At 35.2% G+C, this 18,689-nt stretch overlaps 1 protein-coding gene across 10 annotated transcripts in view; it reads right to left on the bottom strand.

Annotated features, from left to right (window-relative positions):
* Positions 1–18,689, bottom strand: part of MMS22L (MMS22 like, DNA repair protein) — a 124,747-nt gene that overhangs the window by 98,774 nt on the left and 7,284 nt on the right. For 9 of the 10 annotated variants that reach the window (XM_086317617.1, XM_086317626.1, XM_086317621.1 and 6 more), the window contains 6 exons: positions 14,738–14,825; positions 14,465–14,642; positions 11,950–12,040; positions 10,244–10,374; positions 8,710–8,823; positions 5,993–6,166 (listed from right to left, as the gene is read on the bottom strand). In XM_086317617.1, coding sequence (XP_086173743.1) covers positions 5,993–6,166; positions 8,710–8,823; positions 10,244–10,374; positions 11,950–12,040; positions 14,465–14,642; positions 14,738–14,825 — 776 coding nt within the window. Of the gene's footprint in view, positions 1–5,992; positions 6,167–8,709; positions 8,824–10,243; positions 10,375–11,949; positions 12,041–14,464; positions 14,643–14,737; positions 14,826–16,813; positions 16,836–18,689 lie in introns of those variants that run through there. The other variant, XM_086317620.1, reaches the window with a different exon arrangement.

Below are 18,689 nucleotides of genomic sequence, written 5' to 3'. Positions count from 1 at the left end.
AGAGAGAATCCTCCTATACTGTTGGTGGGAATGTAAATTGGTATGGTCGCTATGGAGAACAGTAAGGAGTCTTCAGTCTTTATAAAAGTAAAAATAACAGTTACCATATGATCCAGCAATCCCACTCCTGAGCATATACCAGAAAAGACAAAAACTAATTCAAAAAAATACACATACCCCAATGTTCATAGTAGCACTATTTACAATAGCCAAGACATGGAAGCAACCCAAACGTCCATCTACAGATGAATGGATAAAGAAGATGTTGTGTGTGTCTACATACACACAAAGAAGTATTACTCAGCCATAAAAAAGGATGAAATAATGCCATTTCCAGCAACACAGATGGACCTAGAGATCATACTAAGTGAAATAAGTCACAGAAAGACAAATATTATATATCACTTACATGTGGAATCTTAAAAAAATGATACAAATGAACTTATTGACAAAAAAGAAATAGACTCACAGACATAGAATACAAGCTTATGGTTACCAAAGGAGAAAGGGGGAAGATATAAATTTGGAATACAGGATTAACAGATATACACTACTACATATAAAATAGATAACAAGGATCTACTATATAGCACAGGGAACTCTATATTCAGTATCCTGTAATAATGTATAATGGAATGGAATATGAAAAAGAATACATATAACTGAATCACTTTTCTGTATACCTCAAACACTAGAAATCAACTGTATTTCTAAAGAATAAAAGCAAAACACATGGCTGGGGTTGTAAGAAGATAACACATCTATGTTGGGAGATAAGCATTAAACAGAAATATATGAATATATAAAGCCTCGACAATGAAAAGTGAGATACCAAATTTTTCTTATAAGCCAGTATTAAGCAATTGGCAAGTTTTTATTTAAATACACATACAGCTAATGTCTAGTTTACAAAAACTTAAAAAAAAAAATTAACCATATGTGAAATCGACCTAAAAAAGAAAGATTTCACGTTAACCTTCAGGGCAAAGCAGTTTACATTTAAAAACTGAAACATCTTTATGATTATCACAAGACTGGAGGTAGTTCTCCGCTGCAGAATATATGACTAATCACTGTTGCTTTCTATCATCCTCTCACACCAGGTAATTCTTTAGTGAAATAAAGCATGATCAATGCATAACCATTCTCCATACAGTAGCTGGCTATGCTAATACACCATAAGGAGAAAAGAAATTCAGATAATTTTCAAAACTCTTTAAGTAGCTCTCAGACACAAATTCAGAGAAGGCAATGGCACCCCACTCCAGTACTCTTGCCTGGAAAATCCCTGGACAGAGGAGCCTGGTGGGCTGCAGTCCATGGGGTCGCCAAAGAGTTGGACACGACTGAGCGACTTCCCTTTCACTTTTCACTTTCATGCATTGGAGAAGGAAATGGCAACCCACTCCAGTGTTCTTGCCTGGAGAATCCCAGGGACGGGGGAGCCTGGTGGGCTGCCGTCTATGGGGTTGCACAGAGTTGGACACGACTGAAGCGACTTAGCAGCAGCAGCAGCAGCAGACACAAATTAACATCTTATATAATCTCTGAAAGAATGAGTTAATATATCCTTATGATCAGAGATTAAAATAATTATATGATTTATAAACCAAATTGAGAAACTTTTGAGAATAAAGGGAGAAAAACTAACCAGATGGGGAATAAGGGAGAAATGGACACAAATTGGGATTGTCCCTGGCAAATTGATATACATGGTAACCTTCCCAGAGACCTATCCATATCCTCAGACAGTCCCTAATACTGAATTTATCTAAGTAATAAAAAAATAGGTTGTTATTTTTTATTAGTAGCAACTATTTTAGTAGCTACTGTTTTTTAGTTGTACACAGTACAACTACTATGTACCTCAGTCTCTTTAACTGTAAAATGGATATAATACTAATCTCTAGCCTACTTCATTACACTTCATTGAGATAAAAACCAAATAGTCACTCTGAGATATTAAACACTTTGCAAATGCAAAATGCTGAAGGTATCCCCTAAAGAAAACTATCATTAACTGGAGAGTTTGAGTGTTTCTTTTAAAGCCATTAAGAAATCAAGAAATGTCTGAAACTCTTTGAGGACTCATGAATAAAGGCAGAATCTATTTGATATATATACACATGTATGACACATCTTTATTATTTTTATTATATAAAAGTAGTTTTTTCCCCAAATACTCTGGCTCTCTTTTGGAGCAGGAAATGGCAACCTATTCCAGTATTCTTGCTTGGAGAATTCCATGGACAGAGGAGCCTGGCATGCTACAGTCCATGGAGTTGCAAAGAGCCGAACACGGCTGAGCAACTAACACATGGTTCTCTTTCCTCTAAATCTCTCTAGAACTTCTACATAATTTTAAAGATTAAGATTAAAAAAATAGGTATCTTGACAAAAGCAAATCAAATCATAAAAGAACTACTGGCAATATTAAAAGACATAGGTTGGGTTCAGTTCAGTCACTCAGTCATGTCCGACTCTTTGCAACCCCATGAATCGCAGCACGCCAGGCCTCCCTGTCCATCACCATCTCCTGGAGTTCACTCAAACTCACGTCCATCGAGTCGGTGATGCCATCCAGCCATCTCATCCTCTATAGTCCCCTTTTCCTCCTGCCCCCAATCCCTCCCAGCATCAGAATCTTTTCCAATGAGTAAACTCTTCTTCGCATGAGGTGGCCAAAGTACTGGAGTTTCAGCTTTAGCATCATTCCTTCCAAAGAACACCCAGGGCTGATCTCCTTCAGAATGGACTGGTTGGATCTCCTTGCAGTCCAAGGGACTCTCAAGAGTCTTCTCCAACACCACAGTTCAAAAGCATCAATTCTTCGGTGCTCAGCTTTCTTCACAGTCCAACTCTCACATCCATACATGACCACTGGAAAAACCATAGCCTTGACTAGATGGACCTTTGTTGGCAAAGTAAGAAACCCAAGTAAAACGGTAGGTGCTGCCAAGAGGGTGTCAGAGGGCAGACACACTGAAACCATAATCACAGAAAACTGGTCAGTCTAATCACACTAGGACCACAGCCTTGTCTAACTCAATGAAACTAAGCCATGCCGCGTAGGGCCACCCAAGACGGGCGGGTCATGGTGGAGAGGTCTGACAGAATGTGGTCCACTGGAGAAGGGAATGGCAAACCACTTCAGTATTCTTGCCTTGAGAACCCCATGAACAGTAGGAAAAGGCAAAATGATAGGATACTGAAAGAGGAACTCCCTAGGTCAGTAGGTGCCCAATATGCTACTGGAGATCAGTGGAGTAATAACTCCAGAAAGAATGAAGGGATGGAGCCAAAGCAAAAACAATACCCAGTTGTGGAGGTGACTGGTGATAGAAGCAAGGTCCAATGCTGTAAAGAGAAATACTGCATAGGAACCTGGAATGTCAGGTCCGTGAATCAAGGTAAATTGGAAGTGGTCAAACACGAGATGGCAAGAGTGAATGTCGACATTCTAGGAATCAGCAAACTGAAATGGACTGGAATGGGTGAATTTAACTCAGGTGACCATTATATCTACTACTGCGGGCAGGAATCCCTCAGAAGAAACGGAGTAGCCATCATGGTCAACAAAAGAGTCCGAAATGCAGTACTTGGATGCAATCTCAAAAATGACAGAATGATCTCTGTTCGTTTCCAAGGCAAACCATTCAATACCACAGTAATCCAAGTCTACGCCCCAACCAGTAACGCCGAAGAAGCTGAAGTTGAACAGTTTTATGAAGACCTACAAGACCTTTTAGAACTAACACCCAAAAAAGATGTCCTTTTCATTATAGGGGACTGGAATGCAAAAGTAGGAAGTCAAGAAACACCTGGAGTAACAGGCAAATTTGGCCTTGGAATATGGAACGAAGCAGGGCAAAGACTAATAGAGTTTTGCCAAGAAAATGCACTGGTCGTAACAAACACCCTCTTCCAACAACACAAGAGAAGACTCTACACATGGACATCACCAGATGGTCAACACCAAAATCAGATTGATTATATTCTTTGCAGCCAAAGATGGAGAAGCTCTATACAGTCAGCAAAAACAAGACTGGGACCTGACTGTGGCTCAGATCATGAGCTCCTTATTGCCAAATTCAGACTGAAATTGAAGAAAGTAGGGAAAACCACTAGACCATTCAGGTATGACCTAAATCAAATCCCTTATGATTATACAGTGGAAGTGAGAAATAGATTTAAGAGACTAGATCTGATAAGAGTGCCTGATGAACTATGGACTGAGGTTTGTGACATTGTGTAGGAGACAGGGATCAAGACCATCCCCATGGAAAAGAAATGCAAAAAAGCAAAATGGCTGTCTGGGGAGGCCTTACAAATAGACGTAGGTTAATCTATTCTAAATACAGACAATTCTTTCACTATCCTGATCCAGAGCTAATAAAAGCAATAATGTCCTATGGAGTTCTCTGTATGAAATAGAAGAGTAATTTCAGCAATGGCAACTGAGGGTTGTACCAGTACAATTCAACACTACAATAGTAATAGTAATGATATATATTAATGTGGCTAGATTACCTACCATACTGGGAGTATGTGGGGGTCAATATCAACCACTACTAAAATGTACTGCTTATTGAAGTAAGTGTTAATGGCAGTTTCAGCAAGCATTAATAACTTGAAAGCATATTACTTGAAGAGGCAGCACAATTTATTTCATGAGTATCCTATCATGGGCACCTATTATTATGATAGCCACTCAACAGGAACTCATGAAGTGCTTAACTAATTGCCATATTCATTTACAGTGATTTAAAATCAGAAATATGTATTTGGAAGAATTAAGGTAAGAGAAATAAAAATGCTTATGCAAAGACCTTTGAATTATAGGTAAATTTTTTGAGTTCTTTGTTGTTCTAGTATTTTAAGAACTAAAAGAAGTGAAACATAACCATATTAACTCCATTAAGATACTCAATAAGAGCACTTCTACAGTAATAATAGCATTTATCATTTTCCATACACCAGTATGGGAAGGACTCACAAGCATAAACAAAGGACATACGATCTTTCTCTGAGAAGCTCATTCTATTATTCTCTCTCAAAGAGTCAGTAAAATGCTTAAATACACTGAAACTGAGCAGTATATGGACTTGTCAGAGCACTTTCTGACTTAACTTACTTTATCTTGGGCTCTCCTAAAGGATCTTTTATTATTAAGGGATCACTTGGAGGCCCTCTTAAGGCCCTTTCCATTTCTACAACACTATGTCAACACTAACTGACCCTCAGATTCCATGGATAATTTCTGGGCTCTGTCCAGTATACCAAAAAGAGAAAAATATGTGAAGTCCATCAAGGAACACATTTCATAAAGCAGTGGTTTCCATACCTGATGGAGAATCACGGAGCTTTTCAAAAATAAGAACTCCCAAACTCCAGACCAAATTATAGTACTAAAACAGGATCTCCAGATTTTAAAAAATCTGAATTTTTACAAGCTCACAGAGTAGGCCTGTTGATCAGACAGCTTTGTAATCATCCCCAGAAAAAAAGACCAATTTTGAAAATATAGACACATTGGTTTCAAGATTCTAGATGCTTACTTTATGGAACTAATGGGTTTATACAATACTATACTACTTCTGAAGATGGAAGAAGTTATATACAAATAAGGTTTCAAATGAATACATCAACCAGCTGGTTTTATTTCGTAGCACTTTTTAAATGAAAAAAATGTTTCTAACTAGAAACTAACATACTAGTTAAAATCTGTTTTTTTATTTGAAGTAAACTTCATGGTTGTTTAACAGATTAAAGTATCTTCCCCCAAAACTTCTCTAACTCATTTCTGGAGATGTAGGCTTTCCTTTTGGCAATCTTAAGAGATTTTAGTTATCACTTTTTAAAGATTTAGAAAGATCCAGCATGTCTAATTTCAAAAGCTTGTTAAATTATTGTTTCTGCTCACTTTCTAATTTGTTTACCAAAAAAATGTATTAACAATAATTTAAGAAAGTTTAAAAACATAAAATCTTACCATTTCATCTGGTGTTCCATGGCGATCGAACTGATAAAATGATGCTACATGAGTAATAATCCACCAACTAAAACCCAATGGGTCCCTGGGCTGGACTATAAGCACAGATCTTCTCTGGTCATTTGATTTTTCAAGAAGTGTTTTGAGTAGTTTATTCAACCAGTTCCAAAATGACTATGGAAACAGAGGTATTATGATTTAGTTAAATTCAGACACTGATCCAGAAATCTTAATTTGGGTTTTTTCCTTCATATTTATAAGGAAATACAAAAGAATACAAAACACATATGTAAAACTTAGAGAATAATAAAAATACCCAGGTTAAAAACTAGAAAATGACTAGCTCTTGCAACTCCCACATCTTCTTCCATCCAGGGGTAACAATTATTCTGACTTCTTTATCATTCCCTAGTTTTGTAAATTTTGCCACTTAAATATACAAGCCTTAATTACATGTTGTCTGGCTTCATCTTTTTTTGTGTGTTTGTATTCTCATGTAGCTTGTTTCCATTGTTTAATAACTTGATATATATCTTGTCATATCTTTTACTATCAGTTCCAAATTCTTCTAAACTTTGTTTTAGATTCTCTTATAAACAGCTTACAGTCTTTGACAGTATATGTTTTAAATGAGCAATTAGTAGTCCATTTGCAGTTACTGTAATGACTGAAATTTAGTTTTAAATCTACCACCTTATTCTATATTTCTATTTATAACCTACTTTTCCCATCTACACCTCCTTCCTGCCTTCTTTTGGGTTGACAATTTCACTATTTTCCCCTTTATCAGGCTGCAAGTTAAATAATCTACTTTTTCTTTTAGTGATACCCTAGAAACAACAGCATACATTCAAATATCTCGGTAAGTTCACATATATCTTGCTTTTCTCTTGGACTAAACAAAGACTTTAAAATTCTCATTTATGCCCCACCCAATTTATAAGCTAGTATTACTGTGTACTTTATTTCTTAACCCCACTCGATTATAATTTATACACAACATTTACCACTTTCATTACTCCCTTCCTATAGCTCAAATAACCTTCCTTTTCACTTTGGCATTATTATTATTCTACTAAACTTATCTTTCAGGATTCCCTTTAATTTTGCTTCATTGAAAACTGTTTCATCCAAGTCTTGAAAGACTGTGCTGGATGAAGAATTGTATGTTGAAAATTAGTTTGTTTTAGTAAAATGATGATACCATTCCCACTGGCCTCTATGGCTGTTGAGAAATCAGCTGCCAGTCTAATTGCCACTCTTTTCAAAGCAGCATTTTTCTGTCAGAATGCTTTTAATCTCTTCTGTCTCCAATGTTATTAAAATTTATTATTAAAATTATATAGAATATTTTCACTGTCCTAAAAGTCCCCTATGTTCTGCCCACCCCTAGAAGCCAATGATCTTTTTACTGTTTTCAGTTTTGGCTTTTAAAGAATGTCATGTAGTTGGAATCATACATTGTGTAACCTTTCAGCCTAGCTTCTTTCACTTAGTAATATGCATTTAAGGTTCCTATGGCAACCCACTCCAATGTGCCTGGGAAATCCCATGGACAGAGGAACCTGGTGGGCTACAGTCCATGGGATTCTAAGAGTCAGACACCACTGAGTGACTATCTCCACCATCATGTCTTTTCATGGCTTGATAGCTAATTTCTTTTTAGTGCTAAATAATATTCCATTGTCTGAATATACCACACTTTATCCATTTACCTACTGAAGGATATCTTGGATGCTTCCAAGTTTTGGCAATTATAAAATAATTGATAAATTAAGCTGCTATAAACATTTATGTGCAGGTTTCTATGCTGACATGCGTTTTCACTGGGTAAATACTAATGAACACAACTGTTGGATCAATGTGTTAAAACCACACTAAGGTTTGTAAGAACAGGGCAAAATGTCTTCCAAAGGGGCTGTACCATTCTATATCTCTACCACAATGAATGAGTTTCTATTGTTTCACATTCTCAACAGCATTTAGAGTTGTCAGTGTTCCCAATTTTGGTCATTCTAATAGGAATGGTATCTCTTGTTCTTGTTACTTTTCCCTGAATTTGTAGTGTCTTTAAGGAAATTTAAAGCTCAATTGAGCTTCTGACTCAGAGAGCTACAGAGGAGTTTTTTTTTTTTAATTTATGCATAAAGTCTTAAAAATAAGGAAGAAATCATTCTAAACTCCTACCTGAATAAGAACATATAAACCACTTTCTTTAAGTATCATTTCACAATTAATTGTATACTTCTGCATATGGCTATTTCTCTTTTCCCCCTAATCCAGAACACTTGAAATAAAATAAAGTCCCATTCTGAAGACTGATTCAAAGTGAGGTAAAATAAAATTTGCCACCTTCCCCTTTGTGTTTTTCTTTCTCCCTCCTTGAAATAAGATACTGTAAAATTGATTAATAAATCTAAATCTGCCTCATTTCCTGACTAAATGTTTCTTGAATTACAAGAGCATTTTTAAAGTACTTTAGCCTAACGGATTCTTAATAGAAGAAAAAAAGAACTTGAGAAGATAAAATTATGAGTCAAATCTCATACCTGTCCTAGATTTTCCATATTGCCAATTTAGGGTTAAAAATACAATAAGTATTTAGTATTCAGTGCTGTTTATAAAGAAAACAACTTTATAAGATTTTTTTTTGCCAAACCAACTGCATAAATTCAATATAAGGGTTAGTAACAATAACTAATAGTTTTATAACTTACTTCTGAGAGAGACCATTTACTTCTGTGATTAAGGAGGTGAATGAGTAGAACCCATAATTCTTTAATGCATGGACATGGGCAATGGTGACTCATTAATGCCTCAGAAGGCCTAACCTTCAGAAAAGAACCAAAAGGAGTAAATTACAAGATAGCAGAATTTTACATGCCACATATCTCCCCTCAAATGTTTTAAAAGATTGGTTTTGATGACTTAAAATTTATGCTCAATTATATAAAATTGCTTATAAAAAACATACCATTTCATTAACTTTTAAAATAAATTTCCATGTAAAAACAAAAGTACACAATGAATTTATTCCCAACTTAAAAAAAAAAAACTGCTTTAATCATCTAGTCCAACGGAGAACAAAGTTGTTCTTTAAAGGGCTAGACAGTAAATGTTAGAGTCTTTAATAGTGAAATAGCCTTTGCTACAACTACTCAACTCTGCCATTGTTCAGCAACTTTAGTCATAGACAATGGATGAATAGGATGGGAATGTGTTCCAGTAAAACTTTATTTACAAAAAGTTGATGTGCTAGATTTGGCTACGGGTCATGGTTTCCAAACCTTGATCTAATCCATCAGCCAATTAAAAAGATTTCTAAGAAAATGATTAGAAAATAAGTTTAAATTCACTGTAATTGAGACTAAAACTTTTTATAATTAAGCAAATTTATTAGGAATTCATAAAGATTAGACAATTTTATCATTTTTGTAACAAACATATTCTCAATGCTCCTAAATATACCCTCAAGTGGCATACAGAGAATATGCACTATATTTTCAAGGACAGCCAGACTTCTGAAATTCAAGTGTTCATTATTTCCCATATTATACAATTTTCTAACATAACATAGTAAAATAACCATCAAGATATTACTTTATCATATCTAGTTAACCTACTAATTACATTATAAATACAGACTAGATTTAGACAATACATAAAACATGATCTAAATTTTAAAAAATTAAAAATCCCAATTTCCCATAGGTAACAGTTATGCTTGTAACCTGAAGTTCTGACAGTCAACAGACTTCCACTGACTGAAAATAAATGTATACCATAGCACTTTTAAAGCACTGCTTTAAGCACTATGATAAGTAATTTAGTAAAAACACATAATGTCCCCCAATTCTAGACCTTTTATGAAAACAAGCAAACAAAACCACTCTTTAAATGTGTCAACTAACTTTAGCTAAGTACTCATTTATTTTGTTATATAACAATAGATTATTAAAGGGCTGGTCTCTATTTGAAGAGAAATTTCCAATCATCATAAACATTGTTTTATTTACTTGACCAATAGAAAAGTGTTTAAAAAAAAAGCTCTAAGACACTAATTCTAGCCTGTTTTAAATGTTTAACTCAAATTCTTTTCCCAACCAACTCCCAAATAAAAGTAAATATAAAATTAGAAGAATTAACAAATAAATCATTTTAGGTTAAATTCTTATAGAACAAACTACACTCATTAAGTCCTGACTATTGTCATTAAATACCAAAAATGCAAATAAACTCTTAAGGCATTACCTTGTCATACCTGTTGAGGGACAGGTTTATTAAATCACAAAGAAGATTTTCACAATGTTCTTCAAACAAGCTGACATTGGTTAAATTGTCACCTGCCAGATTCATAAACTGATGACTATATACAACTTGTTCTAAAAATGAAATAAATTCTGTTTAAAACTACAGCAGATTTTACTAATTCAGAAGGAAGGGACTGTACACCTTTAAATTAACATAACACAACTGCAACAGAAACAGTTAAAAGAAATTTTTTTCTGCAAATTAAAGTTAAATGTGAAAACAATTGCTTTCTTATATGAGCAGTGATGTTTCAATCCTCCCAAGTACTGTTTAATAGATTTTCTTTCCTTAATATGGCCATCTAAAGAGCAACAATGCAACAAAAGAAAAAATATATAAGAAGGTAAATATAGAAAATCTTCACCTATATTTCTAACCAATAATGCCTTTAAAACATTCTTCTTTTAACAAATACTGATAAACTAACCATGTGTAATTGTTTTTTGGCATGAAATAGGACAAACCAAGGTAACAGATACCAAAATTTGTACTTGTGTCAGAGTAAGTTCACCTAACTACTGCTTTAAAAAAATATTATTTGAAGTAGAGTCGACATGAGAGAGGAAATGACATTTGTGTATACAATTCTATGTTCATATGTATCCATGTAAGTGCTCACATATACACACGTATACATATATGTATTTTTGCATTAATTCATTTGAAAAATGGGTACTGAGGTATAGAATGTCTTTATAACCCAAATAATTAATAATTTACAACTAGATAATATTTATAAAGAACAAGACCAAGAATAAATAGGCAACATGTGAAATAAAATTTTACCATCCACAATATATACAAACTACTTCAAATTAAAGAAAAACAGGAAAGACTGAAACAAAAAATAATGCAATATATGCTTTGCAAAATATAATGAATTAATAAAGCAAATATAAAGATAATAAAATTAAAGATGCTCAACTTCACTGATAATCAGGAAATTACAAAATAGATTCAATATCATTTTTCACATATAAGTTGGCAAAAAATAGAAATAATAATAGCTACTACTGGCAAGAGTATGAGGCAAAGATATGCTCATGGTTAAGTGTATAAAATTGGGGAAACTTATTATACAACACCAGAGCAGCATATACAATATTAGAAGTGCAATATGCTACTTCGATTCCAAAAACCTATTGTACAAAATAGCCTGTACAAGTATTTGAAGATGTATATACACACAAGGATGCTCAGTGAAATGTAATTTGTAATATTAAACAGAAATAACAAATATTAAAAAAGAGTTGGCTAAAATTATGATAGGTCCATAAGATCTATAACAAATGAATCAAGTAAAACTGTATGTACTAACATGAACAGATCTCTAAAAGCACTATTAAATAATACCCTCCACAGAACAATATGACACCACTTGTGGTTAGAAACAAAAACAAAAATTCTACCTATATATGTTTCTATGTATGTATACTAACAATAAGTACGGATGGATGGATAAATGGACCATTCTTTCCGGTACTTATCTCTAGAAAAAAGAAGTTAAGACCTTCACTTTCTAGTTTCATTACTGTTTGATTGAAAATAATAATACCTAGAAAACACTTACTTGTATAATATTAAAAAACAATTTAAACATGTTTAGATTCAAAAAAAGGACATAAACCAGAAATCTATAAACTTACTCAATTTTTCACCAAGCATGTGAAGAATTTCCAGCACCAGCCAATGGATATCTAGGTGGAGATGTAGTAAATGCCATGATGGTGGGTAAAGCTGTGAATGATATTATCAACTGTGAAAATTCATAATACTTTATTAGGTATTTTATAGCATGTCACAATAATCTTCCCTAAGCACAAGTTAAACTACCACTATTCAAAAGTGCAAGGGAAACTTTTGTCTTGTTTGTTAAGAGGCTTTTTTTCACTAGAGATATTTAAAAGTAGGATATAGGATATACTCTTAACTGATGTTGCAGACAGACCCACCTTGGGGCTGCTTAACAGAACAGACTTGCACAGTAAAGGTAGCTACCAACCAAGAGATATTCTACTACAGCTGCAAACCAGTAAATGAATTTTTTTAAAACATCATTTTCATGATTTTATTTTAGACTTTAGCCAGGAAATATGGTTTTAAATGTAATGAATACCCAGGAACATCCATAAAATATTTTAAGGAGAACTTTTAAATCATTTTAAGACACTACTGTCACGTCCATAAAGAAACTAAAGTTAAAAGTGGTGAAGAAATTTACCCCTCAATTCATTCCTTAGGATTCAAACCTAATTCTATTCCATTCAAAAGTCAGTGCTCTTTACTGTGCATGCAGGTTATCAATAAATTTTCTCCAATCAACATTTTGATTCACTAAAATACAATGATTTGTGCTTTTTTATTAAGACATCTAAGAATGATGGAGAGGGATCTTACCTTATCAAACATACAAACAAAATAAAACACTAGTAAAACAACATTGGCTCAGGAATAGATAATAAACTGCAAACATAGGAAGAGAAGAATGGACACACATTCAAATCAGCAGGGAAAGTGTAGGTCATTCAGTAGGAGTCAGGATGATTAACTTATTCATTTGCAAGATACTAGATTTCCTACTTCAAGGTATATTTTTTAAAAGATGAATTAGAAAAAAAAAATAAATAAAAGATGAATTAGAGATAAATATTTAAAAGTATGTATTTTACAAGAGCATAGGAATTGTATTAAAGAAAAAAATTGATAAATATAATTTTACAGGAAAAAATGATGTACCTAGCAAGTCAGCTTAATTGCTGAAAAAGATAAATGAAAATATTTGTAATACATAATACCAAGAAATAATATTACTAATTTTAAAAAGTCCCTTAAAAAGAATAAAAGACAGATGTTCAACTAAGAATACCAATTAAAGCATTTTCTTGCATATGAGAAAGGCAAAACGTAAGAAATACGTAGAATCTTGAAAGATGCTATTTCATGATTTTTTGGTTTTGCTGATGTTTCAGAACAGTATTTCAGTGTATGGCTATTTTGTTTATGTGCTGGTGATTCCATTCAAAGTAACCTATACTTTCAACAAGTCCGTCTAATTAAAAGCCTATGAAAGGTAAACCTTAGGTTGAGGACCCTTGCATGGATCTTTTAATTTCTGCTTCTAGATAAATTATTTTTATTTTTCTTAAGCAGTCAATGGATATTCAGAAAATAAAAGCCAGTCCAATTTACAGAAACTAAAAAGGAAAATTACCTTTCTCCTTACAATCCATCCATGAATCTTTATTAATTGACATGATTAAAAACAATTACCTAATTGGTTTCTATGGATTAGACATATTCACCTGTGAAAACAGCTGGAACTCTATTTACTTGTATTATCACATATATTGATCCCTGAAAAGTTGGATTTTTAATTGTTAAATTTCACAGAAATATAAACACTTTATTGTACGTTATGTATTTTGGCAAAGACTCATTCCTAAAAGCTGAAGGAATTGGTGATGTCAAAGAGAATAGACAGAACTTAGGAAATCCCATGGGGAATTATAATCTGTCACTCACAGAAGCTCACATTTTCCTATGGAGAATTTGTTCAATACATCCACAGGCTGGGTCATGCTAACAATACAATTTTTTAAAAAGCCAAAATTCAGAGAGAATAATTGTCACAGACAGAAAAAAAATGGCAGGCATGGTCAAAACATTCATATTCTGAAACTATCTCAAAAGCCAGAAAACATAACAATGTGTTTTGAAAGCCTAACTTTTTAAAGGTGATGATCTTAACTCTTCCGATAAAATAAAATAGGGTTTGCCCATACCTTGATCAATGGGAGAGAGGATACGAATTTTAGAACATAAAAGGTTATTTTATTTGCTTTGAAACTTTTAAGCATTTGCACTGTTACAAATTAGAATAGCTATCAGTGATTCAACATAAATGATTTCTAAGCAGTTAATGCACTTTATTCAATTCTCCCAATAACTCCAGGAAGCTAAACCAATTACACAGATGAGAAGACTGAAGCAAGAGGTGCTATTTGCCCAATGGCACATAATTAATAGAAGGAGGAGCCAGTATTTCAACTCATGCAGTCTGGTCCAAGAACTACACCCTTGACTAATTTCCCTCATTCTTGAATGAATATTACCTGTGAGAAGAAAACAAAAACTTCAAAAATTAAATGTAACAAATCAAACCTTAGTCTGGTTTTGATTTACAAATGCTCCTGTATTCGTAGTGGGAAGTTCTGATAGGTGTCCTATATACAAGAGTAACCCATGGAGCTCATCAACCAACACTGAGGGAAGCTGTGCCTCCAAAGTCTCGTAGGGATGGACAAGAACATGACTTTCAGCATTACGTACTTGCAGGGACCTAAAACATGATGAGATCCAAAAGCTAATTAGAGTCTGGATAAATTTGCATTCAGAAATTCATGTATTATTCGTATTACTCATCTGACAGCCTACCTGAAGATGAAAACTTTAACATAATGAAGAAATGTTACGCAGAGCTGCCTAATATTGTGTGCTTTGCAATGCAGCGTTGATATCTTCCCTAAAATCAAAATAGGTAACGTTAATCATGGTTTAAAGAATCAGTGATTGGTGACAAAAAAATTCTATAAGCTGTATAAGCAGAAATTCTCTATCTTTTCATTTGTTTCAACTGATTCTCACTATCCCCCTGCCCTTCCCCCACAAAAAAACTGCTCTTAAGGTCACCAGTGAAACCAAGGTTGGCCAATCTAATGGACACACCTGTCTTCAATTAACTTGCCCTTACAGAAGTATTCCCTACACCTGGTTCATTGATACCATATGCTGCCAGTCTTCCTTCCTCCTCACTTTCCTATAATTCTCATGTTTTCTCTGTTTTTGTTTTCTGGCTGACTCATTTTCCCCTAGAGTGGTTATGAGTGTTTTGCACATAGTAACCACCCATATAATTTTTGCTGATGTAAATACTGAAGTAAGGGAAAGATGGCATGGGTTCAGGCTGAATGAAAAACAGGAATAAGTGATTAGGCAGCCTTATAAGTCATTATGAGTTTTGATTTCATTCTAATACAGTAGATGACTTTTCACTGGGTTCTGATTTAGGAGGAACAGGAATTGATATACATTTGAAGCAGATTTTGTACTAAAGATTATAGAAGGGCTAAGGGGGATGTGTTAAGAGACCTGTAGCAGTAATTAAAGAGATCACAGGAAAATGTATAGGTTGAAAGTATATTTTGATCATAAACCTACTGGGAATTTGATGGATTAGATATGAGTTTAAAGGAAATGAAAGAATCAAGAATGACTTATAGGCAACAGTTAGCACCAGGTAATAAGTAGAGAAAACACGGGCAGCATAAGCTGGTTTTGGAGCACATCATGGACGTACTTGGATTGAGCAATCCAAGGACAGATGTCAGGCAATTTGACATGCAAAGCCTGGAATGCAAAGGAGACTGGAATATTTCAACATTTGGTGTTGTTACTATTTAGAAATAAAGTAACTGATGAGATGGTACATGTAGGAAAAGATATACAGAGAGGAGACTCGAGGAGCCTGATTATTAGCAATAGATCTGAGGTGGAAGGGGCTTCCCTGATAGTTCAGTTGCTAAAGAACCCGCCTGCAATGCAAGAGACTGTGGTTCAATTCCTGGGTCAGGAAGATCCACTGGAGAGGGGATAGGCTACCCACTCCAGTATTCCTGGGCTTCCCTTGTGACTCAGCTGGTAAAGAATCCTCCTGCAATGCGGGAGACCTGGGTTTGATCTCTGGGTTGGGAAGATCCCCTGGAGAAGGGAAAGGCTACTCACTCCAGTATTCTGGCCTGGAGAATTCCATGGACTCTATAGTCCTGCTGCTGCTAAGTTGCTTCAGTCATGTCCCACTCTGCGCGATGTCTGTGAGATCCCCCATCCCCGGGATTCTCCAGGCCAAGAATACTGAAGTGGGTTGCCATTTCCTTCTCCAATGCATGAAAGTGAAAAGTCAAAGTGAAGTCACTCAGTCGTGTCCGACTCTTAGCGACCCCATGGACTGCAGCCCACCAGGCTCCTCCATCCATGGGATTTTCCAGATAAGAGTAATGGAGTGGGCTGCTATCGCCTTCTCGGACTCTATAGACCATGGGGTCACAAACAGTCGGACACGACTAAGCGACTTTCACTTTCACTTTTGAGGAGGAGCCAAAATAAAAGAGGCAGGAAAAGGAGGAAAAACAAAGCCCCTTACCATAGGCAACGAATTATTATTCATATTAAACATAAAGAAAAACTTAATTTAAAATTTGTATTCAAATGAGTAAACATGGATACCATTTTGGCAAAACCAACATGAATATAAGTGTAAACATACTGTGCACGTATCTACATATCAACAAGTGCAATGCAATTCTACAGCTTAATTCTACTTTGCTTACAAAAGTCATAACAATCCCCCAGTGTCACAATTCTCAGCCCAAAAAGGCAGTACTCTTAAAAAAACAACTGCTATGAACTGCTGCATCTAGCCAAAATGGAGTAAAGGAAATCATACTTACTCACCTCTCATCTTAAACTTAAAAAAAAAAAAAAAAAAAATCCATAAAACAAGAGTTTTCAGGCATTGGACAAAGGCAACACAAGACTCCTAATCCAGAGAGATTAGTTCCAGGACTATACCAGCTTCCCACTAGAGACAGTTTCCAGGCTGCAGCACAGGGGCAGAGAATTCAGAGCCCAGATCACTGATTTGAGAAAACATGAGATCTGAGTTTAGGGAAGTCTAAATTTGCAGGGCAAAAGTACCAAAGAGGAAAAAAATGGCTACATAAAAAAGAACCTGGAGATGTGCAGAGGTCCCTTTTGAGTCTGACTAAGTACTGATCTGCAGGCCAGAGAAAAATACCAGAAAACAATTCCCTACAAAGCTTACGAAGATCAAGGAACAGTTTAAGTTCACACTAGCAGGAATTTAAAAAAAGTAATAAATCAGAAAAAATCCTCAGAAGTCTTACTAGAGCTGAACATTAGACTTAACATTAGACTACAGGCTACTTTTTAAAAGTCCTAACAAAATTTACAAGCTTCAAAAAGATCCAATGGATTACAAGTACTCAACAATGAGCCAGAACAAAATTCAACAGTAGTTTTAGGAATACAAGAAAATTCAGAAAGCAGCAATGTAAAAGCTACAAAGTCCATCACACAAGAAAAAATTACTAAATGTTCAAAAAAGCGGAAGAATATATCCTAAAACTATGAGGAAAAAGTCAATACAAACAAACCTGGAAATGACAATGATGAAAGAATCTGTAGTTAAAGTTAAAAAAAAAATATGAGAACAGAAATGGAAAACATAAAATCCAGATGAAATGTCTAGAGACAAAAAAATACAGTACCAAAAAGGGAGTAACATTAACAGCTATATTTAATACCAGGTGGCAGTACTCTTCAGAGAAGGCAATGACACCCCACTCCAGTACTCTTGCCTGGAAAATCCCATGGACGGAGGGGCCTGGTGGGCTGCAGTCCATGGGGTCGCTAGGAGTTGGACATGACTGAGCGACTTCACTTTCACTCTTCACTTTCATGCATTGGAGAAGGAAATGGCAACCCACTCCAGTGTTCTTGCCTTGAGAATCCCAGGGACGGGGAAGCCTGGTTGGGCTGCTGTCTATGGGGTCGCACAGAGTCAGACACGACTGAAGCGACTTAGCAGCAGCAGTGGAAAAAAAAAAAATATATATATATATATAATGTATACTATTCTGCCTCAACAGGAAAGCAATCCTTGGAGTATAATCAACAGGAGAACAAGAACCATGTGTACATCAGTAACTGACCCTAAGGGCTTTCTGGAGAGGGTTGAGGGCCAAGGGTTTACAGGAGTTTACTAACAAACCCCTGGTACAGCTTGCATGGGAGGGGAAAGCTGGTGTGTGTGTGCTGTGTGCTATGTGCTTAGTCGTGTCCAACTCTTTGCAATCTCATGGACTGTAGCCCACCAGGTTCATCTGTCCATGGAATTTTCCAGGCAAGAACAGTGGAGCGGGTTGCCATTTCCTACTTCAAAGGATCTTCCCAAGCCAAGGATCAAACCTGCGTCTCGTGCAGTGGCAGATTCCTTACCACTGCACCACCTGGGAAGCCCAAGCTGACGCAGGGATAGTCTTCAGTATTGCTAACCTGCCCAATAAACCGGTCATTGTTTTTTTTAAGCAACTAAAGGGGCCAAAATGTCAGCGTAACAAGTAACCGTTTCAACAAATGGCCCACTATAGTGATTTTAGGTCCATAACTGCTTTTCAAGGAATAATCCTGCATAATAAATGCCTTCCACAAACCCAATTTAATTAAGTCATTCTATATAGTAAAGGTATTTTTGCTGTTTCCACTACAATCTTGTAGAGGCTCCCCAGGGGTTTAAAAGTAAAATTGT

The sequence above is a fragment of the Bos grunniens genome, chromosome 9 (genome assembly GCF_055505025.1).
Source record: "Bos grunniens cultivar Pamir isolate PY7600 chromosome 9, Bosgru_T2T1.0, whole genome shotgun sequence".
Taxonomy (NCBI): Eukaryota; Metazoa; Chordata; class Mammalia; order Artiodactyla; family Bovidae; genus Bos; species Bos grunniens.
This window is presented reverse-complemented; position numbering and strand designations above follow the sequence as displayed.